The sequence below is a fragment of the Acinonyx jubatus genome, chromosome E1, assembly GCF_027475565.1.
Source record: "Acinonyx jubatus isolate Ajub_Pintada_27869175 chromosome E1, VMU_Ajub_asm_v1.0, whole genome shotgun sequence".
Classification (NCBI taxonomy): Eukaryota; Metazoa; Chordata; class Mammalia; order Carnivora; family Felidae; genus Acinonyx; species Acinonyx jubatus.
Window position 1 is genome coordinate 41,544,529 of NC_069397.1, and position 27,429 is coordinate 41,571,957.

The window sequence follows — 27,429 nt, forward strand, 5'->3', positions numbered from 1 at the left end:
GCGGGCGGAGGGAGAGCTATCTTCCATTCCTAGGCCCGTGAACTCCTTGCCCCGGGCCTCTTTCCTAACTGAAGAGCCTTCTCCTTGATGGGGAGGAAGGGTAGCTGGACAGCAATGCCTAATCTCCTCTCCCTGGTGTGATGCTGCCTTCCTCAGGCTGAGGGTTTAGTCAGCCTCCCCTGCCCCTCCTCAATCTGAACATGGCTTTAAAAGCTTTCTTTTTTTTCTTTTCTTTTCTTTCTTTTCTTTTCTTTTCTTTTCTTTTCTTTTCTTTTCTTTTCTTTTCTTTTCTTTTCTTTTCTTTTCTTTCTTTTCTTTTAACAGGAGTGGGAAGAGCATGTTATGTTCCCAATCTCAGGTCAACTTGAGGCTTATCCCTCAAAAAAAAAAAAAAAAATACTGTTTAAAGCTGTCCACCAGAGACCAGCCTGCCTTCTCCGATGCCCCCAATTTCCACGCCACCCAGACATCCCATCTTTCTCCAGTATCACCTGGAAGCTCTGTCACCCTTTCTCCCCTGTTCCACCCCACTCTCCACTTCCAGGCACTCCCCAAAGATGATAATATGCCACCTTTGCCTGGCAGAGACACTCTCCACTCACCCTTCTGCCAGCCCCAGCCCCTCACTCCAAACATCACCTCATGCCCGGTGCCCTTCTCTTCACTGAGCCAAGAGGAGACAGCGTGCTGGGGGTTGGGGCTCAGCCTCTTTATTTGCCAGCAGGGAAGGGAGTGGCCAGCTCTCACTGGAGGGGAGAATATCGGGTGTCTAGGGGACAGCTCCAACCCATAGAGCTGGGGGTGCACCCTGAAGAAGGGGAGGGGCGGGCACGCCTGCCGCCTTCCTCCCAGGATGCTCCCAGGACACAGCGACGCGGCCCCTTCACTCCTCCTCTTCATCTTCTTCTAGTGGTGGCCGAACACGCTTGAAGAAGCCAACCTGGGGGCGCACAAGGGCCGGGGACAGGGTGTAAAGATGATGGGTGGGCCCCAGAGCAGCAGTTGAGGAAGAATTCTAGAAAGCAGCCAGACACGAGGTCCTGTCCCTGGACCAGCACAGAATCGGATCCCACTGCCAACACGGCCGCCATTCCCACTCAGAGAGAATACATGTAACAAGTTGCTTTTTTGTTTTTTTCCCTTGACTTTTTATCCTTTCTTTTAACATTTATTTATTTATTTTGAGGGGGGCAGGCAGAGAGAGAGAGAGAGAGAGAGAGAGAGAGAGAGAATCTCAAGAAGGCTCTGCGCTGTTAGCTCAGAGCCTGACATGGGGCTCATTCCCACAAACTGTGACCTCATGACCTGAGCTGAAATCAAGAGTCAGACACTCAACTGACTGAGCCACCCAGGCACCCCCACTCTTGACTTTTTCTTAAATATTGGCGATTGTGTATCTCTCTGTGACTCTAGCACACAATATGTATTTGATGATTTTAAGTCTTAACGCATGATTTTCCCTAAAAGTACCATGACTTCCCAGCGCTTGAACACTTGAGCGAGTTTGAGAACAGCGCTCCTGGTACAGAGGAGGAAGTGACCCACCAGGGCCTCCCGGGTCTCCCACCTCAGTCAGGGGGAAGGACAGAGTCAGGAGGAGGTGAGCCCTGTCTTCCTCAGTAGCCAGGGAATTCCTGAAGGCAGGACTCACTCCCTGTGACTCTTCCTGTCAGTGGGGAACAGACTGAAAAGGCCTTAGAATTTCAGGGGCCACCTCTCCCAGAGGTCTGTGCCCTGGAAGAGGTCCTCTGGAGAATGAGACTCTAATGGTAGAGATGTGAATGGACCCTAAGTCACCATCTCTCTCTGCCTCCCTGTGAGGTAGGGCAGGGCCAACTGTGTGCCCTCCTGGGGACCCCACTCTCCCTTCAGGACTTACCTTCCACATGGCCAGGACCAGGACCGTGAGCAACAGCAGGCCGCCCAATACGCCTAACAGCACCCACCAGATTGGAATGTCTCTCTCCTCCAAGACACGAAGCAGCTGCGTCTCGACCTGAGGGCAAACCCACGTGTCTTCTCAGTCACCCTGACACCTGTCTTTCCCAAAGACTCAAACTTGTGGGATGCGCATCTCTGAGCCAGCCACCTACCTGTGCCACCCCTCGGACCCAGGGGTGTCCCGCCCCCATCCTGCAGGGTGCAGACACTTGGGAAGACAGTGGGTCCTGCAGGGCTCCTGTCCCCTGCCACCATGGGTCTATACTCACCGTAACTTCTCCACTGGGCAGGCTGAGGGCGGGCACAGAGTAAGGAAGGGAGGAGACATTGAACCAAGCTTTTGACTTTAGCACGAACTGATCCAGTGGCCTCTGAATGGGGTGGGGGTGAAAGCCATTTACATGAGTCTATTGGTTGTAGGAGTCCTGGCCCCAGCCTCCCCGCTACCTTGGAGTCCTGCCCTTGGCCTAAGCTTGGCTCCTCAAAAATAAGCCTTGCCTTCCCTCTCTCTTCACCACCGCCCCCCCCCTCATGCCCTATCTCTCCCCAGAACAAACTTGGTCCCCACCGCCAGAAAGCCCCGCCCTCCAGCATCTGCCCCCACCTGCTGGAGGCTGGGCAGCCACAGGAAGGCCAGCACCGTGACCATGGCCCGCTGCCCTCGTGCCATCTCCTGTAGCTCACACTGCACCACTGTACAGGGCACTGAGTCGCAGCTCTAAGGGGATGAGTCATTAGTTCCCAGCCCCTCTGACCCCTCACCCCAAGGACCCAACAACAGGAAGGGGCAGGGGGGCAGGGAGCTCCGGGCTCCCTCTCAGGAAGGGCCTCAGATTCAAGCGTCTGACGTTGTCTCTAAATGGGGTTGCTCACATCGTTCCAGAAATGCGAGGAAGGGCCGAGAAGTGGGTCATCATATAGTGTTCAATACCCAGAATTTTTGTAACTCTGCTTTGGCATTTCTCCATTTTCTTTAATGTACCAGGAACCTTTGAAAATTCAAATATTCCCACCCAGCCCAGACACAAGACCAGCTCAACCCTTCATATTCATTTGGAGTGTTCCGTGGGACCAAGGTGGCACACCCAAGGCCCACATCACACTGCCAGCCGCTCTCCCTGCTTCCCAGAGCCTCTGTCCCCTGGGCCCCAGGGAAGAAGCCCCAGCTGCAGACCACAGAGCTTGCTCACCAGGTGAACTGGATCCTGAAGCCTGGAGGGCTGGTTGGACCCTGGCAGGAGGGCCTGTCTGCGGTCCCGCTTGTGATGCCCCGTGTAAATGGGGGAAGGGCTGGGGGTAGGCAGCCCCCAGTCCAGCTGGGGAGGCAAAGAGCAGCCAGTCGGTCCCGAGCACCGATCATCTCCCCACCCTCCCAGAGGGGCCCTGGTTGCTGGGCTGGGGCCTCACCCATAGCTGTTTCTTCCACCCAGGCTCTCACCTTGAGGGGGTTAGGAGCCGGCTGTGGGGAGCATTGAAGCCCCCCCTGAGGCTGTATATCCAAGATGTAGAGCAGGTCAGAGGGCTGGGACTGGCTGGGAAAGCTAAGGCTGAGGTGGAGGCCACTTACAGTGCTGGGGCCATTGTTATGGAGCTGGTGGGTGGTGATGGCAGATGTTAGGTAGCTCAGCACCTAGTGAGTGCGTAGCTCCTGGGTACCCCCCACCCCAGCCTGGGTCCCAGGTGGTCCTTGGTACCTCATAGGTGTGCTCAACTTTGGGGCCCCAGCTGTCCGAGTTGTTCTCCCTGTTGCCTTCTTCCGCCACCATCAGCAAGGAGGCTGGAAAGGAGTTCCTGCAGGGGCCCAAGCCCCCAGGGTGAGCTTGAGCACCTGACTTGCCTGTAGGGCTTCCCCCCAGGCCCTCTGAACCTTCGGGTCCTGCCCACCATCTCCCTGATCTACCCCTGGTCTCACCCTCGCAGTTCCATGTGGGCCTTTGCCCGGACTGGTACATCCAGCAGCACAGCCTCGCTGTTTGGATTCTGGCTATTCTTGCTGGAGGGGAGGGGACAGGAGAAGCATGTCAGGGACACCAGCCCAGTGAACATCAGAACTCTCTGGACGGGGCCAGAATTTCAGAAGCTTCAGGAAGCGCTAACTCCACAGGCAGCATGCCACACTGAAGTTAGACCTGGGTAAGAACTTCCTCTAGAGCTCCAAGACTCAGAAACAAGTCTCTGGGGGAAGAAAGGGAACAAGGATGTCTGAAGAGCAGGCATCCCAAAAGACCCTCTGGAAGGAGAGCATCTCAGGGTCTCTGCATCGGGATCAGATAGGGGAAGGGAGCATCTCAGGGTCTCTGCATCGGGATCAGATAGGGGAAGGGTGGTGGGTAGGAATGCTCCCCTGCCCATACCTTCTGATCTGCAGCCAGAAGGACACATGCTCCCCAGCCTCTTCCAGGTCCCCCACGCTCACCAACATCGTGATTCCTATCTGAGAGAGAGGGAGGGCCAAAGTCACGGCCCAAATGCCCACTCCGGGCAGCCTTGTCCTGAATGTGGCCTCCAGTTTCCATCCTCCAAGTCACCATTGTTATCTCAGAAGCCCACTCAGAGAGGGAAAGTCACTCACCCAAGAACGCAGGGAGTGTGAGGCCCAGGATTCCAGCCCGGGGCTATATGACTCCAAACCCAGCCCCTAAAGCTCGGCTGTGTATGAGCCTCTGGTGGAGCAGACCAAGCACCCACGACTTGTGCCTCACCCGGGCATTTTTCTTCATTGGGTTGCCCAGCTCACACAGCACCACCTTGGTCTCATTCTCTTTCTTCTGGTTACAGATGAGTCTCTCAAAGCCCTTCAGGAAGGTAGTTTCAAGAAAGAAGATGGTTGCAGAGCATCCCATATATATTTAAGCTCCCTTGGAAAGTCTGGAAGAAACTTGTGTGCAAGGGTGCAGAGAGGGGTGCCTTGGGGTGGGAGTCTGAGGGACTGTCACGTTCTTCCTTGTGTCTCACAGTAGCACCTGATCATTTTTTTAAAATTTTATTAATGTTTATTTACTTTTGAGAGAGAGAAAGAGAGAGCACAAGTGAGGGAAGGACAGAGAGAGTGAGACACAGAATCTGAAGCTGGCTTCAGGCTCTAAGCTGTCAGCACAGAGCCTGATGCGGGGCTCGAACTCACGAACCATGACATCATGACCCGAGCCGAAGTCAGACACCTATCCGACTGAGCCACCCAGGCGCCCTGCGCCTGATCATTTTTTTTTAAGTTTACTTATTTTATTTTTGAGAGAGAGAGAGGGAGAGGCAGAAAGAGAATCACAAGCAGGCTCTGCACAGTCAGCATAGAGCCTGATGCAGGGCTCATACTCATGAACCATGAGATCATGACCTGAGCGCAAATCAAGAGTTGGTCGCTTAACTGAATGAGCCAGGCACCCTGGGCAACTTATTATTTTTAATGAAATTTTGGGAAATAAAAATACAAAAACATTACATACAGGATGCTTCCATTGTTAGAAACTACATCAACAAAATAAAAAATAAATATATGCCCATGTTAAGTGTCTGTGGATGCTAAGAAAAAAGACTGAAAGGAAATCCACCAAATGTTAACAGAAGTTTCTGCTAACATTTCGTACCTGAGCCATTTGGGGTTTGCGTTTTATAATAGAGCCCTTGGATTTTATGCCATTAGCAAAAAAAAAAAAAAAAAAAAAAAAAATCAGTTTTACAGCAATGCACAAGAGAAGTGGAGGGGGGGGGTCTCAGGTGTAAAATGAGAGTCAAGGCTCTTGCACCTCCCAGGTCCCCAGCAATGCCCCTGGGTGGGGCCTCACCTCAATGTTGCCGATGGCCCTCATGTAGTGGGCACCTGGGGGCAGGCGCACAACCAGCTCGGCCTCGTAGGCCCCCTCTCCCTCATTGACTGCATCCATCTGTAGCTTCAGCACATTGTCAGCTCCAATGAGGAGTGGGGAGCCCATCCTGTGAGGACAAAGGAGTTACCAAAAAAAAAAAAAAAAAAAGCAGAGGAGGCTTGGTCCAGGCCCAGGATCCGGGAAGGGGTGAGGACAGAGTATCAGGCCCCCCAGGGGGGGGGCGAAGGGGTGTCACGGGGCAGACGGCCTCCTCACACGTTGGCGGTGAGCTGGAGCTGGGGCACACACAGATCATCCTCTCCGCAGTCCAGGATGATGCGGGTCTAAAAGAGGCATGTCAAGATGTGTGGGTGAGCTGGGGGTGTGGGAAGTTTGAGGGTCACATCGGAACCTAGGGAATTAGGTCCAAGAATGAAAAGGAGTTTGGAGCTGACGTCAGGGCTTGGGGATTTGCATCAGGGTTTGGGACGATGTCAGGATGGTGACATCAAGGTTCATGTGTTTGTCAGTGTTTAGAGGTAACATCAACAACACTTGGGACCTGTGTCGGGGTTTAGGGAATTTTGAGATTTGGAGGTTTTTCATTAGGGTTTGGCGTGACAGCACAGATGAGAGGTGACGTCAAGATTGTGGGGTTCACATTATGACTTCGACACTAACCCTAACCCTGAGCAGGGGTCCTGCACCTCCCTTGCCTGCTCCCGCCCACCCCCACCTGCTGCTGGACATGGGTGTCCCCGTGAAGCACGAGCTCGGGGGGTATTCCGTCCTTCTCGGGCTGCAGGGACACATTGAAGCTGAGCACGATGGGGCTCAGCTTGTCCCGGAAGTCAGCCTCATCCTAGGGAGGGGACAAGAGTCAGACTGTGCACCCTGCTATACATGTCCCACTGACCACCCCCGTACCCACAGCGCTCAGCCCGTGCCCCGGGGCTGGACGAACAGGCTGGCGCACCCAGACCGGCCCATCCCCAGCCTGGCGTACCCGGAGGAAGGCCATGGTGGAGTGGCAGATGGGGCTGTGCCTCCCGCCCAGGTCCAGATGCAGGGTGGTGCCCGCCTGTTGAGAATTCAGCAGTAGCACCCGCCGGCCCTGGCGAGGCTTCTGCCGGTCCAGCTGCAGCTCAGCGTGTAGGGCTGGCAGGGCGAGCGGGGAGGGTCAGAGTCTCCCTGGCCAACCTCCAGGGGTGCCCAGGACCACCTCCCTCCTGTCCCCACCACGACACTCACGCAGCTTCTGAGGAATGCTGTGCCCAGTGACTCCTACACACATCTGGATGTTAAAGCTGCAAAGATGTGAGTTGGGCTCAGGGGCTAGGATCCCTCAAGGTCCCAGACCTTGCCTGGGCCCTGCCCTCCGTCTCCTCACCAGCTCACTGGTGTCTGGGTCTGGGGCAGGACACAGTTCTTCACAGCAGGATTCAGTGAATCTTGCACCAGCAGCTGCACATTGGCCATCACCACTGGCTGAGCTCTGGTGGGATGGGGGCATGCTGGCCATTATCCCCTCCTGAACTGGTATCCTCTGATGGTGTGGGCCCTCCGCCACCACGCCCCTAGAGCCAGCACTCACCTGTACACAGCCACCTGGTTAGCCCCATAAGCTCCTACCAGTAGGTCTATAGATATTGGAGGGGTCAGAATCAGCAGTTAGAGGGGGCAAGGGTGCTCATCACCTCTTTCCCAGAGTTTCCCACACCACTGCCTCCACTGAGTTTTGGCCTGGCCTCGCCTGGCCTCCCCTGGCCTCTCAGCCCCACAGAGGGGTCAGACGCTCAGTGGGGCACAGGCCCCTGACTGTATTTTTCAGCATGTCCAGCTAATGCCCAAGGGCCCTTCCTGGCTAGCCGGAGGCATTCCAGGGGCACCTGGGTATCCGTTGTCATCGATGTCTGTGCCACCTCGCAGGGAGAAGCCGAAGCCAGAGCCTGTGGGGAAGGGGCTGTCCAGGATCTGGGAGGGGCGTGAGCTAAGCCCCTCACTCTGACCCAGGAACACCAGCACTTGGCCCCGACCACTGGGACCCCCATAGGGGGCGGCCACTGCGACATCTGGAAGAAAGGGAGGGGCTGTTTGTTACAATTTTTTGCAATTTTTGTTTCTTATCCAGGCAGCCCTGAGCTCCTTCTCTGGGCAGACGGCAGGAGACCGTGAGAGGGATACAAAAGTCTGGTGCAAGGAAGCAGTTGTCCTGCCCCTCCAGGAGTTTATGAGTGAGTACAAAAGAGACCCATCAACTAGGATTATTATAAACACAGTAGCAGCCTTTGATAGCTATTGAGAAAATTTATTGACATGATTTCATTTAATCCTGAATTAGGCATTATTATTCCCATTTTTTTAGGTTTGTTTATTTATTTTGAGAGGGAGAGAAAGAGCACAAACAAGCAGGGGAGGGGCAGAAAGAGAGGGAGAGAGAGAGAATCCCAAGCAGGCTCCGAGCTGTCAGCACACAGCCTGATGGGGGGCTTGAACCCACGAATCATGGGATCATGACCTGAGCCAAAATCAAGAGTTGGATGCTTAACTAACCAAGCCACCCAGGCACCCCAGGCATTATTATTCTAATTTTAGATGGAAAAACTGAGTCCCAGAAGAGTAAATAATCAAGACCAATGAAGAAATGGCTCCCTCTTCCCCTAGGGACCTTCACCCCATTTCAATTCCACCATGCAAACTCAGAGCCACACTATGGGCTTGTCATCACTAAGAACTTGTAAGATCACTCTTGAAGATGTATTTGTTAATCATCATAATCTTATTAATTTGTAGGAGTTCTTTACATGTGACAAGAATTAAGATCTTTTATATATATGTTGTAACTGTCTTTCCTTTGTCTTCTGACTTTGTTTTCTATGCAGCTTTTTTTTTTTTCTTTTAAAAATCTATTGATTGGGGTGCCCGGGTGGCTCAGTGGGTCCTACTTGGGCTCAGGTCATGATCTCACGATTTGTGAGTTCGAGCCTGGCATCAGGCTTTGCACTGAAAGTGCAGAGCCTGCTTGGGATTCTCTCTCTCTCTCTCTCTCTCTCTCTCTCACACACACACACTCTCTCTCTCTCTGCCCCTCCCCCCTCACGCTCTCCCTCACTCTCTCCCTCTCTTTTCCTCCCATGCTTTCTCTGTCTCAAAATAAATAAACTTTAAAAAACCTATTGATTTTTCTTTTTTTTTTTTTCTATTGATTTTTCTGATTGAGTTACACAGAATTCATCCATATAAGACCACTCTGACCACAGTCTCATGCCCAGACTCTGGGCCTCCATTCTCTCTTGATCTTTAGCACCTTCCTTTCTTTACTTCCTTCCGACCATTCGATCACCCTTGTCATATCCTCAGCCATCTTGCCCCACTGCCAGTCCTCAGCAAACCTGGCCAGACCTCACCAGATTGGGCCCCAGGGATTCTTGACCACCAGGAAGGTGGAGATGGAGGTACTGCCCAACTGTTCCGAGGGGGCACTGCTCAGCCCCTTCCCCCACTTTGCTCAGCGCCTATTTCAAACCTTCTTCATTCTGTCAAGTTCCCAGCCCCCACTTCCTTCACAAAGAGAAGCAGCCCAACTGTTGTGCTCTCAGTCCAAACCCGCTTTTCTGCCTTCCTTTACCCTGCCACCAGGCTAAACATCTCAGCCCGGTCTTCTCTGTGACCCATCATAGGGACCCTCCTCCAGCTCACTTCCCTCCCCACCCTGTGTCCCCACAAGATCATTCCCTCCACATTCAACCTACTCCATATGCTTTGAAATTAAAATAGCCTTCCCTTGACCCTCATCTCCTTTCAGGACTCTCCTTTTTCTTTTCTTTTCTTTTCTTTTCTTTTCTTTTCTTTTCTTTTCTTTTCTTTTCTTTTCTTTTCTTTCTTTTCTTTTCTTTTCTCTCTCTCTCTCTCTCTCTCTTTTCCTTTCACAAACTGAAAGAGCTGTCTACACTGGCTGCCTCCAATTCTTCACTTCCATTCATACCTTGCCCCCTGGCATTCTGACTTTTGTCTCTACCCGGCCCTGAATCAGTTCTTACCGCTGTCACCAATGACCTTCTTGCTAAAGTCCATGGATACTTCTCCAGCTCCATCTAAGTATGCCTTTCAGCAGCATCTGAAATCACCGATCCCCTTCCTCCTGCTCAAAGGGCTCTCTTCCTTTGAGTTCTGGGCCATCAGACCTCCTGGATCTACTACTTCTCTGGACACTCCTTTGTCTCCTTTCCAGACTCACTTCATCTGGGAGTCCCCTAAATGCTCTTGCTCCCCAGGGCTTTGTCCTCTGCTTCTTCTCACTTCACAGGTGCCCAGGACCTCATCCAGCCTCCCCAGGCCTCTGTCTCTCACTCAGACCGCTCTGGTGGGAATGGGGAACCCAACTGTTCTCTGGAAGTCTGCCTACTGCTCCCAAGCCCTTCAAGGTCAAACAGGCCCAGCGCTGAGCTGCTGATCTCTGCCCCCCACTTCACCTTCCCAGACCTGCTGCTTGGTCTGAGTTCCAGGCAGTGAAGGCACCAATACCCCTCTCCACCAATGACTCGCTCTCTCTTAGCTCCACATCCAGTCACCCATCAAGTCCCAAAAGTCCAGGTTCTGGATATCTGTGAAGTCACCCCTGTCTCTAACTCCACTGCCGAAATCCACACCCAAGTGCTCACCATCTCTTGCCTAGACCAATGCAAACAAATCCTAACTGATCTCTTTCAACTCTTAAACCCACAGTTTTTGTTGCAGCTGTTAACCCCTCTGCAGCAAGTGGGGCACCTTTCTTCCCTTACCGTTGTAGCCGTCCCGATCGAGGTCGCCCAGAGGCGCGATGGCGGAGCCGAATCTCCCGTAGAGCTGTGTGCCCGTCAGCAGAACGCTGGGGGCGCCCAGTGGGTGGTGACCGCGAGGCTGCAGGAACAAGTACACACGCCCCACCTCGGCCAGTTTGCGGTCAGCGCGGCTCTCCATGTACAGTGGCGCGCCCACCAGCAGGTCGTGCCTCCTGCAGGCCAGACGGGCGGTTCCGTGGGGGTGGGTGAGAGGGATGCTGCGGGCCTGGGCCAAATCTCGCTCATTCTCGCCCTTCCGCGCCCCTCGGTGGTCACATGGGAACGGGCGAGGAAAGGAGGGGACCGAGAGCAGTCAACCTCTCTGGTAATAGGGGACTCAAGTCCGTAGGGATGGGGCGCCCCTCACCCGTCCCCGTTGACATCAGTGACGGCCACCGAGTGCCCGAAATACGAAGCCATCTGCAGGAAGACGAGGCTTACTTAATTCCTGCCCCCAGGCCGGCACCTTCTCTTAACACTGCCCTCCACGCTCCGCGGAATATTCTAGGGTTCCAGTTCCCCAGCGTCCGCCACCCCACCGGGACCGGTTTCCACCTGCTCTCCGTGCAGCCGGTGCAGCGTCTGGTGGTACGAGTTCAAAATTTCCACCTGCACGGACAACGCCCAGGCGCTCATCATTCTTGCTCCCGCTCCAGGGCAGAAAGGGCGGGGGGAGGGGGGCGTAGGGGGCTTGTGAGGCTGAGGAATGGGGCCGAGAGCTTTGGGATGCCGGTGGCGGGACAAGGGGCACTCACCGCTCCCAGGGTCCAGCTCCAGGTGGGGGCGCCTAATACATACTCTAGGGAGAGCCGGACCCCAGTTAATGAGGTCCTTGCAACCTACCCACCTCCCGCCCGCCATTCTGCCACCCAGGGGAGATTTCGTGGCGGGGAGTGGAGGTGCTCCTCCCCGGGCTGGGCTCCCCAACCTTTGCCCCTAAATGGATTTCTTGCCTGTAGTGTTGCTATCCCCGTCGAACTCGCCCACGGCCACCGAGTACCCTGAAGACACGGCACGAATTATTCTTTCTGGGAGGGTGAAGCAGGGAGAGGGGCCAAGGGCGAGGAAGAAGGGGACCCAGAGACCCAAACCCTGCATCGCGTAGATGGGAAAACTGAGGCCATCGAGAGGCCAAGACCTGCCCTAGGCGGCCCAGCGAATCCAGGGCGGGGAAGGCGAGGTGGGGCATATGGGAGTTGGGCGGTCGGCGGGGAAACTGTGGGAGCAGAGAGTGGAGGCGCCTTCGATGCCTCTGGGGTTGGAGTTGGCCAGGGGGGTTGGACTGAGGGCGCTCCCGCAGGGGCAGGACCTGACCGGCGGAGGGGGCGGTGATACTTAGAGGGATGAGAAGTCTAGAAGGGAGGGGCCAGGATTACCCCGGTAGCCGTCGAAGTACACTGGGTTGTTGTAGTCTGCGGAGAAGCGCTGGGCGGGCACGTTCCACAAGAGGGTGCCTGGGCGGTAACTCGAGACGATATCGGCAATAGGAGCTCGCGCCAGGAGACCTAGGGCGCGAGGGACAGCGGGTGTGGGGGCTGCGACGACTGGGGTCTCCCCAGGCCAAGAGGAGGGAGGGAGGTGTACGGATGGGCACGTACCTAAGAAAAAATAGCCGCCAGGGGCCCCAAGCACCAGCTCTCCAGCCTGAAAGGGAAACCCCGGAGGTGAGAGGGGCTCTGTTTGGGAGCTGCCCCCACGCCGCTTATGCTCCCTACTCGCCTGAGTGACCGCGGAGCTGAAGCCCGCTTCGCAGTAGCGCTTGTCTTCGGCTGGAGAAGGCAAAGAGGAGGGGTCAGCGAGGGGGCGGGTCAAGAATTGTGCGTGGGCGCTTGGGGCGGGGTAGGGGCGGGGCCACGGGGTTAATATGGAGGCGTGGCCTTGAGTCTGAGCCAGGCGGGGCGGGGCTAGAAGCTGGGCCCAGGAGTTGGGCCCACGGGGATGCCGGACTGAAAGCCGGGCTTGGAGGGCGCTTGGGAGGTATCAGGTGAAGGAGGGAGCTAGGTGGCCGTGAGGGAACGGAGACAAAACGGAGAGCTGAACTCACTAAAGGGATTTGTCACGTAACCCCGGCTCATGGTGTTAGCCCGACAGGGCGAGTACTCCGCGCGGTAGCCGGTTTGGAGCTGAGCCACGAAGCAGCCACCTACGGGCGTCTTCTCAGCCTCCTCTGTCTTTTCTAGGGCGTTCCAGTGTTGCCAGGGGGCGCAGGCCTGGAGCAGGGGCACAGGAGAGTGGGGAACGGGCGGGATTCGGATTCCCCCCCGCCCCCCACCACGTGTCCCTGCCCACGACTGCTCTCTGTGCCCCGTTCCGCGGCGCCCACCACAATGTTGTTGTTCCAGCTGACGACCGACGCCCCCAGTCCTTGCCCGGCCTTGAAAGTTTGGAAGGTTTGGAAGCCTACGTGTCGGGTCTCATCATCTGGAGGGCGCAAGAAGGATGGGGCGCTGAAGCTCGGCTGTCCACGCTCCCTGTAACCCCTCCCTCTGCCTCCTTGAGTAGGACTCACTGAGGTCGAAGGGCAGCGAGGTGCACTGGCCGCCCTCGGTCCTCCAGGGGCACAGGAACACGCCGCCCGTCTCCTCCTGGCTGCGGCCCCGGGTCCTCGGGGCGCCCACCACGATGGCCACGCTGCGATGGAAAGCTGGGTGAGTGTGGCGCGGATTCCCGGGCACCACACGCCCCGGCACCTGCGTTGAGAGCACTACCTGGAAGGGCTGTGTGCCTTGGAGGGCACTGGGTCATCTTTCCTCAACGAGATATCACAGACCGTGGAGCCCAACCTTTCATGGCCAAACTGCCTCCCAGTGGGAGAAATCACGTGCCTAAAGTAACCTAGTGAGTTAAAGGTAAATCTGGTACTATAACCGTTTGGTTTGATTTGAATATGAGGAGTTTGTTATCCTTCCTGAAAAACACCTCCTAAGCTTTGCACATCATCCGAACTCCATATACCCCACCTCTACACCCCACACCGAAAGCCAGGGATTTCCATGCCCCCTAGAGCTTAAGACCTTTACCTGAGAAGTAGTTTCAATGGTGAAGAATTAGGGAGGCTACTGGGCACCTCTAAAGTGAGGTACTGATATTGCTGAGGACCTTAGTAGATCTAGGTTCAAATAATAGCTCTATCATGTATAAACTGGGGACAATAACTACCAATCAATGTCAGGAGAAGTAAATGAAATAAATGTATGAGGGACATTTCTGCATGGTGCCAGCCAAATAACACATAACAAGTACTAAAAAAAAAAAGTATTAATTTTTTTCTTTCATCTCGTAGGATGTTTATTAAGTAATACCTATGAAGCCAATATCTGTAGAAACAAAGGGAAAGAAGCAAGAATGGGAAGAGAAAGGAGTCAAATGCAGATTCAGGCCCAGTGACAGTCACGGGCCAGCACCCTGGGAGCTCTGGAGCTACAAGGACCCTTCAGAACCATCCCAAGTTGAGGTGAGAACATCGGACCCTTACACCTCTCTCCTCCTTCCACACTCCTCATGATCAGTCATTGGTTATAGGCCACATTGGAAAGGGGACTTGACTTTGGGGGAGGTGACTCTTCAGCAGAGAAAATTCCCCAAGAGGCAGATACTTGAAGGCCATCTGCCATCCCCACTCCCCGAAGGTGAGCATCACAGCATCTACTACACACAATAAGTAACTAGTGCAGGGTAGTGACTATAAAGACAAGGAACCAGGACTCTAATCTTGGAAGTCTGATTTTGCAGCTGATTAATTCCAACCATTAATGCTCTATTGTTTCTTTTCAAAATATCTATACTTTTGATGGGGATGGGGGTGGATAGAGTAGAAAAGCAAGGTGGAGTGGGTAGACAATTTCGCGGTTTTGCAAGTCAATTTAATAAATGTATTTTAAGGGGTGAGGGTGGAGTAGGTCATACAACTGACCCTTGGCGGGAAAATTAAGGCATCAAATTTTGCCTTTGTTCTTGCTGTAGTTTTGGTGCCCACCTCCCCTTTGGTGCCCCTCCCTGACACCCTTACCTGAGCCAGTTCTGCCAGTATTCCTAAAAAGAACTCAGTCTGAATAGAGCCTAGAAATCGCTTTGCTCAACCTCTATCACAAATGGGGAGCTTGAGGTTCACAGAAGCAGTGAGGGGGGCACAGAATCCTTCTCTTTCCCAACACCCAAACTTCTCCCGGGCTCACCTCCCACGGCTGTCCTTGTAGAAGTCCAGTGAAAACCCAAAGTGGCTGCCATTGGGGCCTGTGTAGAAGGTGAGCTGCACTGGGTCCAGGTTCAAGGCCCAGGCTGGAGGGACAGCATCGGGTCCCAAGAACAGCTGCACCCACTCCAGAAGCCAGAGGGCATGAAGTGGACACACAGCTCTGGCCATCTTCCTTCTCCCACCACCTCCTAGGCAGGAATGGGCTAGCTTCTTCCTCTTCCTTTCAGTCTCTACCACCGGAAAGCCTTTCTTATCAAACTGGAACTCACTTGCTGAGCAGTGGGCAGAGGAAAGGGCTATAAGCCCTGGATACATATGGTTTCTTGGATTGCCAGAAAGGGGGTGAAGCCACCCTGGGGGTGGATGCTAATGGCTGAAAGCCATGACTCCTCCCTTTTCCTGAGAGTAGTTTATCACCAAGTCCTGTTGGTTCTGCCTCTCAACTATGTCTCTTGAGTCTTCACATTTGCACTACCACCATTCTAGTCTGAGCCACCATTCCTATCTGCTTGGGGTAATCATGAACTAACTGATCCATACGCCTCCATTCTAACTGTTTTACAGCCCTTCCTCCCCCATCCCCCACAACTGTCTACATTGTAATCGCCCAGTGTGACTTGGTCAGAGGTGGAGGAAGGAGGAAGGAAGCTGCTGTCTCCTGATAAGAACTGAGGTTTTTGTATCCTTTTGGATAAGGCACTTACCCACTTCCTGCTTCCAGAGCTTTGGTCAGCCATATTGGTGTAGCAAGCTTCTTCACTCTCCCTCCATCTCAGGCCACATCTTAATGTGGCCACAGCGGTGCAGCTGGTGCTGGCGAAATGTGTGGCCAATGGATCTTGGCCAAAGGGGAAAGGAGATGGGGAAAGAGTGGAGTCCAGGATATTCTGGCTCACAGGCTCTGGGACTATATGCCAGCTATTCATTTGAAGGCAGACCCTCCCTCTTTCTTGGGTGACAGAGCTCTTGTCCAATCAAGACTTGATTCTAGTGGGCTCCCTGCCTAGGGGACGCCTCCCTCAACTCCTCAGGCTGGCACCCTGGAGTTGGCACACATGGGAACAGCACTGATCACACTGTTTAGTCATGGTCCATTCACTGGATTGTGTCCATGACTCCCTTGAGAACAAGGTTCCTTTTTGCAGCCCCAGGGCCTAGCCGAGAGCCTAACGTGTAGTATGTGTCGTTGACAGACAGACTGAATGGAAGCATGCACTGAGGAGGGAAGATGCAAACATGGAGCCACACAGTGGAGAGAAGGAATATTTTGAGCAGAAAGGCAAGGCAATTTTCTCTGGATGACAGGAAGAGTAGTGCCAAGTCTTATTGGCACTGTAGGTCTTCCCCAAAAAAGCAGGCTCTCAGGAGGGAAATTCAAAAGATCTGCTAGGGGTAAAGGAAGACTGCCACGTCCTCCTTTTGCTCTATATTTTCTAATCAAACTTAACCACCATCTATCTTATCCTGCCCAACTATCCTGTGCCATGCTTCCAGCTCCTCCCTTCCCCTTGTAATTCACCACCTTGGCCCACAACTCGAAGTCCTCTCCCTTACTAGATTAGAAGCTCCTTGAACTTAAAAAAATTTTTTTTAACGTTTATTTATTTTTGAGACAGAGAGAGACAGAGCATGAACAGGGGAGGGTCAGAGAGAGAGGGAGACACAGAATCCAAAAAAGGCTCCAGGCTCTGAGCTGTCAGCACAGAGCCCGACGCAGGGCTCGAACCCACGAACCATGAGATCATGACCGGAGCTGAAGTCGGACGCTTAACCGACTGAGCCACCCAGGCGCCCTGAGGAACCTCCTTGAACTTTAGTCTGGATCTTCTTCACTGCTGAATCCCCAGTGCTAAGCTCACGATAGGCATACATTTGCTAGAATGAATACTTAACCCTGTCCTATACTTACCTTCTACCCTCTTCTGGTCTTCAACCAAATGGTATTACATTACTGTGGTATACTGACTGCATAGCTCAATATTGTCACATCCCACTGAAGTCTTTAATGGGTATTTATTCTGCTCAAGGCACTGAGTTATGAGGGATACAAAGATAACTGTCAGGGATCGTTAAAGAACTTAGTCCAGAATTAGGACACGAACACACATAACTGCAGCAGAGGGACAGTAAAGAATGCATTGAAAGGGTAGACTAACATTATGCCTAACTGAAGTCGTTTATATCTTTGCTGCTCATAACAACCCTATGAAATAAGTACTGGTATGCACATTAAAAAAAAATTTTTTTTTAACATTTATTTTTGAGACAGAGAGAGAGCACGAACAGGGAAGGGTCAGAGAAAGAGGGAGACACAGAATCTGAAACAGGCTCCAGGCTCTGAGCTGTCAGCACAGAGCCCGACGCGGGGCTCGAACCCACAGACCGCGAGATCATGACCTGAGCCGAAGTCGGATGCTTAACCGACTGAGCTACCCAGGCGCCCCTGTTATGCACATTTTATAGATGCAAAAACCGTGGTAGAGTTTTAGGTAAATTGCCCAAATTTATATGGCCAAAGGGTGGCAAAACAAGGATTCAAACATGTTTGGCTTGAATCCATCAGTCTTAAAATCTTTTTTTTTTTTTAACACCTAATTCACTTTTGAGAGCACGAGTGGGGGAGGGACAGAGAAAGAGGGAGACAGAATCTGAAGCAGCTCCAGGCTCTGAGCTGTCAGCACAGAGCCTGATGCAGGGCTTGAACCCACTAACCGTGAGATCATGACCTGAGCCGAGGTCGGACACCTAACCGACTGGGTCACCCAGGTGCCCCCCCTGCCCCCCTTTTTTATTGCGTGTTCTTAACCAGTACACCGTGGTGCCTTTTGTCTGAGAATGAGGGTTTTGTAGGCACAGGAAATAACATGAGAAAAGAGAGCTGCAGACCATAGAGGTCAATTATAGGGAAAGGCAAATAGTCGACTCAATGTATGGTGCTCAAAGGGGAGGACTGAGGCACGAGAATGAAATGGAAGGCTAGGATCAAATCACTGAAGGTCCTTGAATGCCTCAAGGAATTTGAATTTTTAATCTGTAGGAGATGGAGAACCAAAGATTTTTAAAGTCAGGGAATAAGAGATACATTGACCAATTGTGCTCCCTTTTGGATGATTACACTGGCTGTGGATAGAAGGAACTGAGAAACGCAGGACTTAGCGGGAAGGTCAGATAGATGGGTGGCCACTGCAATCCTTTTGGTTAAAGGTGGTGAGGTCTGAACCAGGATACTGATGATAGGAACAAAAGAGAGAGCAGAGGTTACACAATCAGTAACACTGGGGTAGGGAGGTGTCAAAAGTAATTTACAGCTTTGGTGCATGGCTGTCAGGACAGTTGTACCATCAGCTACAACTAGAAATAGGTGAAGGATCAGATTTGGGAACGAAAGAGTTTGGTATTCAAGAATTGTTTCTCACGGGGGTTCCTTTGGGGTCAGAGCTGGGTTGATCTCCCTTCTGAGATAATAGGCAGAGTGCTGACACACTGCTCCCACTTTCCCATCCCACCAGCCCTGAGTCCTAGAATTCCTCAGTGAATCCAGCGTTCTGTTAAGGCTTCAGTCAACAATGACTGAACTTCTATGTGCCTGGCACTGAGGTAGGTGACATGGAGGATATATAGAGAAAAATCCTTCATTATCTTTGATGCTTCCTTGTTTAATCCTTGCATAATCCTCAGTATTTTTTGTTCCTATTTTTCAACATATAGTAAAAATGTTTACTATGCGTTCAACTCTATGTAAAACATTCTAAGGGATTAAAAAAAAAAGGAGGTATAGAAATCAGTCTGTGTCCTCTCCAAGCTTAGCATTTTACTGGGAAGCAGTACATAAAATGAACCCAACACAGATTCTGAAAACCCAGTAAGCTTGCATAGGACTCTGAGCCCAGCCAGAAATATGCTGCAATAATTCAGACATGAGCTGATAAGGGGGTGGGGGGAGGTGAAGGTATTTCTGACAAATAAGAATGGGAAGGTCAACAAGGCCTGATTTAGTCATCAGGGTGTAGAAAGGGGAGTACTTCCAGGTTGCAAGTACAGGTGGCTGAGGCAGGTGGTTGAAAGAACCCTTATTGGAATCGGCTGCACATGCCCTCACATAGCACTCTCTACAGGCCAGTAGGCACACCTTGCCTGCTCAGAAAGTCACTTTTTTCAATTAAAAAATTTAAAATTGATTTTGAAAGAGCACATGCATGAGGATGAGTAGGGGGGAGGGGCAGAGAGAGAGAGGGAAAGAATCCCAAGCAGGTTCTGTGCCCTCAGCGCAAACAAGCCCAATGTGGGGCTCGAACTCTAACCAGGATCATGACCCGAGCCGAAATCAAGAGTTGTCCAGACACTCAACTGACTGAGCCACCCAGGTGTCCTTCACTTTCACTTTGTAACACTCCTTCTTTCTGGGCAGGGATTTTGCTCAGTTAGGAAGGTAGGAAGATCTGAGCATCCAACCCAAGGTTCAAATTGAATAGCTTGTCTTTTGTCTAGGGAGAACACAGCTGCACGAGAGATTAGGAAAGAAACAGACTTTGTACTCCTCCTTCCTGAAAGTCTGAGGAAGAGAGAGGAATCTCAATTTATCATTACAAATCTATGGTTAGCTTTTGAAACTAAACTTCCTCTGCCTTTTGTCATTTTTTTGATACAGAAGAGTAGATAGAGGTTTTTATCTGCTGTAACAATCAGGGCACATTTCCTTTTACTACGCAGCTCTGAAGCATTGTTATTATTATGAGGTTAAGAAGAATAACTCAAGACTGGTTCGGGTATACAAAACTCCATCAGGAAGGCAAAGTCCAGGCAGATGACTTGTAATCCCACTGCCCCTGAAGTGCATTCCAAATCCTGAAAATTGAAGCCAGAAATTCCAATGGCGTTTAGTGAGCACCTACATGCCACACATTCTACTACACAGAGATTGTATTTCAACTGAGCAAAAAAGTAGACATAGAAGACAATTCTCATGGGAAAGTGTGGAAACGAGGTGCATATTCCAAGACATCCACCTAAGACTAAAAGAAAATTAACCACTATTATTTCCTCCTACAGCACAATCTGCTGCTACGTGGGCAGCCTGTCTTGAGAAGCTCAATTCCAAACATCATAAGTAACTCGTTCACAAGACTCTATTCCTTGATCACTTCAAACAAGGTATTATTTGTAACCCACAACTCCATCCCTTCCCAACTTGAGTGGATGGGGTAACAATCACGACAGACTCTGCTAAGTTTCCACAAATCATTGGTTTATTAGAAAGTTCCTTTCCCTAATTTTACAGCATATATATCTCTATCATATGTGATAAAGTTAAATACAATCTGTAATGTTTGTAAGTAAGGATAGGTTATTCTGTTTTTTAAGTTTTAAAATCACTATTCTGAAAGTTAAAGAAAACTGCCCCCAGGAAGGTAGAGAGGCAGCCAGAGTATGGCTCAATCTACAAGCTAATGGGAAGCAGCACAAAAATGTTAATACTGTATTATTTAAATATTTACATGGGCTGAAAGCAAAGAAAAATGAGTCCCTTCACTTCAAACAGATGATTTCATTTTTCCAGTGCTAGTTATCCAAAGTGATGCTTCTGAATCAGAGGAGGAGCACTGAACAGGTAGGAGGCTCAGGCAGGAGCCTTGTTTGCCCAGCACTTGCTTCTCATAAACTCAAAACCTTTTTCTTTTGGGAATCTGAGAAGAAAGGCAGAACCCAGAGCCTTGGCCCAAGTGAGTAGGGTTTGATTTTTCCTGTCCGGTAACCACCCAACCAATTCCAGCCACAGGAATGGGTAGGGAAATGCCAGATAGAGAACTGCTAACTACACCAAAGATGAGACCTGCAATATAAACACCTTTGGGCCAGTACGTGAATTAGGTCTGAGAGCCCTGATGAAAGGCAAGAGGAAGAAGAGGAATGAAGGTGGCACTTCCTCTGGTAGGTGTCATGGGAGAAAAGGAAAAAAAAAAATCTTCACTGCTTAAACTAAGCTGGGCAGAAGGCATGGAAACTAGGAAGCAAAATAATCTGCAGTATCTATAAATATGCTCACCTCCCAACAAGAGGGGAAGAAACTGTCCCAACTCTTATCATCCTCAAGTCTACTTCTACTTCTGTTTCTAGCCAACCCAGAAGGCACATTAAAAACAAAACAAAACAAAAAACAACAACAAAAACAACAACAAAAACTGTCAGAGGGGGGCTAAGTACTAGGAAGGCAAATGGACTGCCCGGAACAAGGTCCCCAGAAAACCCAGGAAATCCCCCAGACAATCACTCTGAATCTCCCTGCTTCCAGAGAACAAAGCTCTCAAATTTCTCTCTCCTCCTCTGTGGGCTCACCTGTTTCTCTGTATAAAACTGCAAAGCACATGAGGGAGATGTCATAACTGAAGACCCCTCTGACACCCCCAGCTGACTGCTGCCCATTAGTTGAAAAAAAAACAAACAAAAAACAACCAAATCCCAGTGCTGGGGGCACCACTTACTGCAAATTAACTAAACGTTCTGTCCCAGCAAAAAATGTTAAACAATTGTTCTTTTTTTGTTTTAACATTTTTATAGTTCATAACTTCAAAAAATACATGAGCTTGATAAAATATACATGCTTAGTCATTTTTGCATCTAGCAGAAAACAGATACTTTATTTTTTGTTTTCATTTTATAACCTTTAAAGTTTCTTAGTTCAACTAGGGCAAACATATTTACACAAAGCCACCAGAACAAGGATCACTTAAAGAGCTGGATGTAAAAAATATTATTGCAGTATACTACAAATATGGAACCTTTTTTTTTTTTAATATGAGCTACAAAAAGCAGCATTTACGTTTATAGAGTTCAGTGCAATTTTTTACATTAAAAAAAAATCCTATAAATTAAGAAGGAAACATCAACATGACAGAAGAAAATACACCCTTCAGACACATGAGCTCCTCTCTGGGGAAGCACACGGGCGACTCTATGTTCCGCATAGCTTCTATTCATGATAGGATCTTCTTTTCTGGGATATGCAGATACCTCTTCTGGGATGAGGGATATGAGGACAACAGTGCCAAATGTGTGGCTTTCTGTTTGTGTGGGAAGTGGACTGATTGAATAACAGCCTGAGTAGCATCTGGTTCCAGGTCAGACTCCCTTTCCACCTCACCCGGGATAGCATAAGGTCACCAAGGGATGGTCAAAGACACTGAGAGGGCAGGACCAGATAGACAAACCTCCGGCCAGAGAGGAAAAAATGTTTTAAAATTTACAGAAGGGAAGAGTGGAGGATAAAAAGTAGAGGGAAGAGAGGAATATCCAAACTTGACAGTTTGGAGATGTTGCCGCAGAGGGGTGGGTAGCACTTACTGGTGTTCCCTAGCTTAGAAACACAGGAGAAGGAGGGACAAACAGAAAGGGGGGAAGGGAAAAAAAATCCCTGATAGTAAACCCAAAGCAAACCTCAAATCTAAAACCACCCCTGCAAGCCAAAACTCGATTCTTTGGCTGTCAGACACTGCCCATCCCAGCTTCTACTTGCTGGTATTAATGGCTCAACACCCCCGAGGGAAGATATATGGGTCACCTTCCCTGGCCCTACCTGGGCTCCCATCCCCCAACTCATGTGCCATGGCTAGGCGGGTGCTGCAGGTCCTGACCTGAGAAGATGGGGTGAAGTAGTGGGTGAAGGTGGAGGGCGGTGGCAGCTGCTGCAGCAGGCCGCGGAGCAAGCAGGGTAGGGTAGAGGGCAGCATGTGGGACAGGATGGAAGGTGAAGGGCCCAGGATGAATGGCTGAGGCGGGAATGATGTGGATGGGATGGCTAGCGAGAAAGGTGGCCGGATGGCCAGGGATGATTGAGTGAGTGAGGTGGGACAAGGAAATGGGGGTCAGGTGGGGCTGGGGAATATGATGCACTTGGGCGAGTGGCTGGGGATGAGGGTGGGGGTGAATTCCGATGGCGGCGGCAGCTGCCGCCGCATGATGTTGCAGGATGGCATGCTGAACAGTTGTGATTGAGGTGGCAGAGGCTGTGGCTGGCTGCTGAATGTGGATAGGCTGCAGGGCTGGAGTGGCTGGGGCCAGGGCAGCCGAGGCTGGAAAGGCCTTTACTTGCTTGGCTAGAAGCTGCTGCTGGATGTGCTGTTGTGCAGCCTGCTGGAGCTTGCTGTACTTCTCCATCTCCTCAGGGGTGAAGGTGATGGGCTGGCTCTCTAGGGGGGCCAGGGAAGCATCCTCAGCCCCATCAGCTGACTCAATACTAGGATCCCCACTGGGAGGTGCGTAACTGGGGAAGTGCTCAAGGTCTGGCGCTATAGGCAGCAAGCTGGATTCCACAGGGCCTGGCTGACTGCCACTATCCAAGGACTCTAGGGTGTCCCCATCGCTGGGGTCAGGGAGGTAGTTATGGGAGATGGTGGGGTCCCCAGGATAGCAGTCAGAGTGCACTGGGGTGCCTAGTGGAGCAACAGGGTGATCAGCAGTAACTTCTTCAGACTTTGGCTCTTCTGGGAGTGGGTCTGATAAGGGGCCAGCTGTTTCCTCTGAGGGGAACTGATGTCCAAATGGGGCATCACTACTCCCTGGAGGCCCTTCTTCTGTCTCTGACTGTTCTTGCTCTTCCCCCCTTTCTAAGCCAGACTCTTCACATTTCTTGCTGTTCGGCTTTCGGGTAGCTGGGAGCTTCCCTATCAATGGAAGAACAGGCTTATTGCCAAGAGATGGGGGGAGCTTGGGCCCAAAATAACCTTGTGGGGGGTCCTTGAGCTTGAGCCCAGCTTTAACAGGGGTGGCCAGCACCTCCTCACTCACACTGGGTTTCTTCTCCACTTTCCTTGACTGAATCTTCTCCAGGAGCAGTTTGGCAGTAACGGAGTTCTTGTCTTCGGGGCTGCAGTCACCTTCTGACCCCCTTCCGGCACCAATGTTGCTGTTCTGGGAGGGCGGGCCTGTCCCTTTACCATCGTCTCCTCTGCTGTCATCTTTCTTCCCAGGACCTTCTCCCCGGCCTGATCGGAAATAGTGGGGAGACTGGGAGCGGTAGATTTTAGAGCGGATGAAGTCTCGACGACCAGAACGCCTCTCCTCAGGGCTTTCGTGACCCCATGATCCCTTCCTGGAACCTGATCGCTGGGAAGGGCTCCTGGTGCTGCGGCTGCGGTCACGGCTATAGCTTCGGCTCCGCTGCCAGCTGTGGGCCGTGGTGCTGCGGCTTCTCCGTTTGCTCCGGCTGCGACTACAGCTGCTGCTGCGGCTGCGGCCCCGGGACCTTGAGCGCTCCCTGGTATGACTCCGAGACCGGCTTCGGGACTGGCTGCAACTGAGGCTATAGTCGTCATCAGAAGAGGAGTACTTGTGCCGTTTGGACCGGTGTTTGGAGCTGGCATAGTCTGAGTCGTCAGAGTCATGGGAGCGCTTGGAGTGCCTTCGAGATCGGTCACTATAGTCACTGTAGCTGTCGTCAGAGTAACTGCGCTGTCTGCTGTAGCAGCTCTGGTCTGAAGAAGCATCGGAGCTACTTGAGTAAGAACGCCGGGAGGAACGGTGTGAGGAATGGCGCCGGCCCGACCGGGAACGGCTCCGGGAATGCTCACTGCCTGAGTCTTCCTCCTCTTCCTCCTCCTCACTGTACTGGGACGGAGACTTCTGGTGTAGCCGGTGTGACGAAGCATCGTCACTATCTTCATCTCCACTACTGGGTCGACTTCGATGGCTGGACCGGCTGCTCCGTTTGGTGCCAGCTCTTCGCTGGCAGGATGAAGTTAGAGGCTCACCTTTGTGTTTCTTCCCACCGTGATCCTGGGAGCTGCCACCACCTCCACCTTCGTCCTTCTTGCCGCTGCTCCCTTCTTCAGCTGGGAGGGATCTCCGCTGGGAGTCATCTTGAGCTCGCCGCCGTCGTCTTGGTGGTGCAGGGCTACCACTCCCAGGGGGTTCTGGTTTGGGTCCCCGTTCAGAATCCGCGGGGGCTGATGACTTGTTCTTCTTTCGTTTTCGTTTCTTGCGCTTCTTAGACTTCTCCCCAGACTCTGTCTTAGAGCTTTTCTCTTCTGGGTCAGCCTTATGTTTCCGTTTGTGTTTGCTGGATTTTTTGTGCTTCTTTTTCTTTTTGTGTCGGTGGGACTTCCCAGATCTTTCTTTCTTGCTAGGAAGGCTTCTCCCTGTGTCCTCTGTCTCTGACCCATGGCTGCCTCCAGGTTCTTGCTTGTTCAGACTGCTACAGGCAGACCCAGAAGCAGGTGCATCCATTCTGCCTCCTGAGGAATGTTCTACATTCTCTCCACCCTCTTTGCTTTTATTTGGCTCACCAGCATCAAGGCCCTGGAGATGGTCCTTTGAGGAGCCTCCTATGTCCTTTGGTTTTTCGGTCCCTTTAGCTCTGGCATCTTTGTTCCTTGAAAGTTTAAAGTCAAAGTATAAAGGGTTACAACTGTATGAAATGGAGGGTTCTGCCTTGGTAAAAATTAAGAGTTCTGATGGCCACTGGAGGGCAGTGCTTTCATCTTTGCTCAAAACTGGAAAGAAGGGACCAGTAGGATGTTTGGGTCCCTCCTGGCTTTCTTTCCCTGCTGGGGTGATCTGAGAGGTTTCTTTAGAGGGGTTAGACTCACATATTTGATTCTCTGAAGCCTTCTGACATGGACTCTCTAAACTCTGCTCACTTACATCCCCTCCTGAGGTATTCTTTGTCTCAGCTTTGCTTCCAGGCTCTGAGGCCTCTGCGGCACTGGTTTCTGTCTGTTGCTCAGAGACTTCATCAACTGTCTTTTCTGCTCCTTGGCTTGCTATCACCTTGATACAGCCTTTAGGCTTGGGAGAACTGCTTTTTTTGCTCTCTAGGGCATTCTTTGGGTGCATACTATTATCACCTTCCATCTGTTCACTGGCTCTCATAAAGAGTAGGAAGGGGAAATTTGGTTTTACTTTGCAGTGTGCTGGGGGAATGTAGTGGTAATACTCTGGCTCCGCAGCCCCAGCTCCTTCTTCTCGCTTCATTCTTTTTAACTTAGATAATGTTGAGGCTAGGGACCCTCCATCCTGAGGGTCTTCATCCTCTTTTTTACCATCAAGATTACTGCTACCATCAGATTCTCCCATCTTCTGCAATCCTTGGTCAGAACCTTTCTCATCCGCTTTGGCTCCATCTTCAGAGGGTCCTTCCTCTGCGTGGTCCTTGAACACTGACGCTATTGATTCGAGTTTGACAGGAGCCTTCTTGGCAAAGGAAAATGACACTCCCAATTTCTGCAGTGGAGTTCCTGGATTATTCTTAATGCCAAAGCTGATGCCTTGGGAGGCTAACCCAGGAGCCTGTGCCAGTCCAGAGGTATTAGTGCTTTGTATTGCAGTGAAAGGGCCTCCTTTATCTGTGGAGAATTCAGATCCCAGGCCACAAGTGGCTGTGGCACTTGTGCCACTGTTTGTAGCTGATTCATCTTTATCATCATCTCCACCTTCTTCATCTACAGCCACTGTGGTTGGTCTGAACATGGGACCGCTTCCAGGTGCACTGCACAAGGGTTTAGAAAAATAACAAAAAAGGTTAGAGGTATACACTTCATACTTCTTATATAACACTTCTCTCTCATGTTCCACCATTCACTGCAGGTTGGACCCGAAGACACTGCGTGGTGGTCATTTCCTAGCCCTGTGCCAAAAAGAGATACTTGCTCAGTGGGTTTAGGCAAAGTCTCATACTGTTAACATACTGATTAGCTGTACTTCCAGGGCCAGCTGGTTAATACTATCTCTTCCTAAGCTGTCTAGAATTTAAAAAGTAAAGCTTTATTACACAATTCAAATAGTCTGTCATTACCACCTGGTACAGCTGACCCATCCTGTATTTGTTCTCATTTCTTTTTTAAGTTTATTTATTTTGTTAGGTAATCTCTACACCCAATGTGGGGCTTGAAGATCAAGCGTTGTGTGCTCTTCTGACTGAGCCAGCCAGGCACTCCTGTTCTCATTTCTTACTGAATCATCCCACCCATCAGTATGCCATCAAATGGGTGGCTGAACATCTATTCACAAAGATTGTATTTCATTCAGCTCAAAAACCCCTCTAAATTTCCTCTGTGTTTTCAAATTATACTTTTTTTTTTTTTAAAGTATATTCATTTATTTTGAGAGAAAGATGAGCATTGAGTGGGGCAGGGGCAGAAAGAGGAGAGAGAATTCCAAGAAGGCTCCACACTGTCAGCACAGAGCCTGATTCGAGGCTAGGACCCACATGACCTGAGCCAAGATCAAGACTGGACGCTTAACCGACTGAGCCACTCAGTTGCTCCTCAAATTTTACTTTTTAAAATGTGGATATTTTCTGAGTTTATCACAGTCAGAAACTTCCACTGTGTTACTCTATGATAGTCTCTGGTTAGTATATCTGGCATTTGCTTTGGTTTTTTGATTTCTGGACATTCTGTACAATGATCATGATGCTACCAAACACTTTCTCAGCTCTGAAAAAAGGAACACAGAGAAGCCTCAAAGCCAGTGTTTAAACTCATGTCATGTCTGAAATTTTTACAGTGTGTGGACTATACACTTGAGGTACCTTTCAAGCCAAACTTAAGGTAAACTTATCAGGTATCTATTTAGATGAAGTCTTGTTATCTGATCCCTAGCTACAAGCTATCCTAAATTCAGGGACTACATATATTTGGATGATATGTTATCCCTTGTTCTCTAAAAACTCTTGCTA

General features: G+C 51.0%; 2 protein-coding genes across 9 annotated transcripts in view; both read right to left on the reverse strand.

Annotated features, from left to right (window-relative positions):
* Positions 1 to 751: 751 nt before the first annotated feature.
* ITGA2B (integrin subunit alpha 2b) lies at positions 752 to 15,055 on the reverse strand. Its single transcript, XM_015071538.3, has 30 exons — positions 14,740 to 15,055; positions 13,074 to 13,195; positions 12,888 to 12,985; positions 12,609 to 12,774; positions 12,284 to 12,333; positions 12,163 to 12,208; positions 11,941 to 12,069; positions 11,518 to 11,565; positions 11,320 to 11,363; positions 11,120 to 11,173; positions 10,932 to 10,984; positions 10,526 to 10,737; positions 7,634 to 7,816; positions 7,339 to 7,384; positions 7,135 to 7,239; positions 6,996 to 7,051; positions 6,751 to 6,902; positions 6,481 to 6,606; positions 6,021 to 6,088; positions 5,724 to 5,871; positions 4,644 to 4,736; positions 4,296 to 4,375; positions 3,854 to 3,934; positions 3,636 to 3,732; positions 3,380 to 3,532; positions 3,132 to 3,257; positions 2,546 to 2,659; positions 2,211 to 2,312; positions 1,880 to 1,996; positions 752 to 940 (listed from the first exon to the last, which is right to left on the reverse strand). The coding sequence occupies exons 1-30, from the start codon at positions 14,925 to 14,927 to the stop codon at positions 884 to 886; spliced, it is 3,114 nt and encodes a 1,037-aa protein (XP_014927024.2). The 5' UTR covers positions 14,928 to 15,055; the 3' UTR covers positions 752 to 883.
* A 4,928-nt stretch (positions 15,056 to 19,983) lies between these two features.
* The window catches only part of GPATCH8 (G-patch domain containing 8), a 100,353-nt gene continuing 92,907 nt past the window's right edge, over positions 19,984 to 27,429 (reverse strand). For all 8 annotated transcript variants that reach the window (XM_027048923.2, XM_053212203.1, XM_053212205.1 and 5 more), the window contains one exon: positions 19,984 to 26,238. In XM_027048923.2, the coding sequence (XP_026904724.1) occupies positions 22,350 to 26,238 (3,889 nt within the window). In that variant the 3' untranslated portion in view covers positions 19,984 to 22,349. The remainder of the gene's footprint in view (positions 26,239 to 27,429) is intronic.

Bases quoted from the DNA above. Each gene is read 5' to 3' on its own strand.
- ITGA2B (XM_015071538.3), bottom strand. From the start codon at position 14,927: ATGGCCAGAGCTGTGTGTCCACTTCATGCCCTCTGGCTTCTGGAGTGG. The intron at 11,174-11,319 runs GTGAGTGCCCCT...TTGTCCGTGCAG, and splicing joins GGAGCTGGACCCTGGGAGCG to GTGGAAATTTTGAACTCGTA. The intron at 2,313-2,545 runs GTGGGGGCAGAT...CACCCCATTCAG, and splicing joins GGCTGCCCAGCCTCCAGCAG to AGGCCACTGGATCAGTTCGT.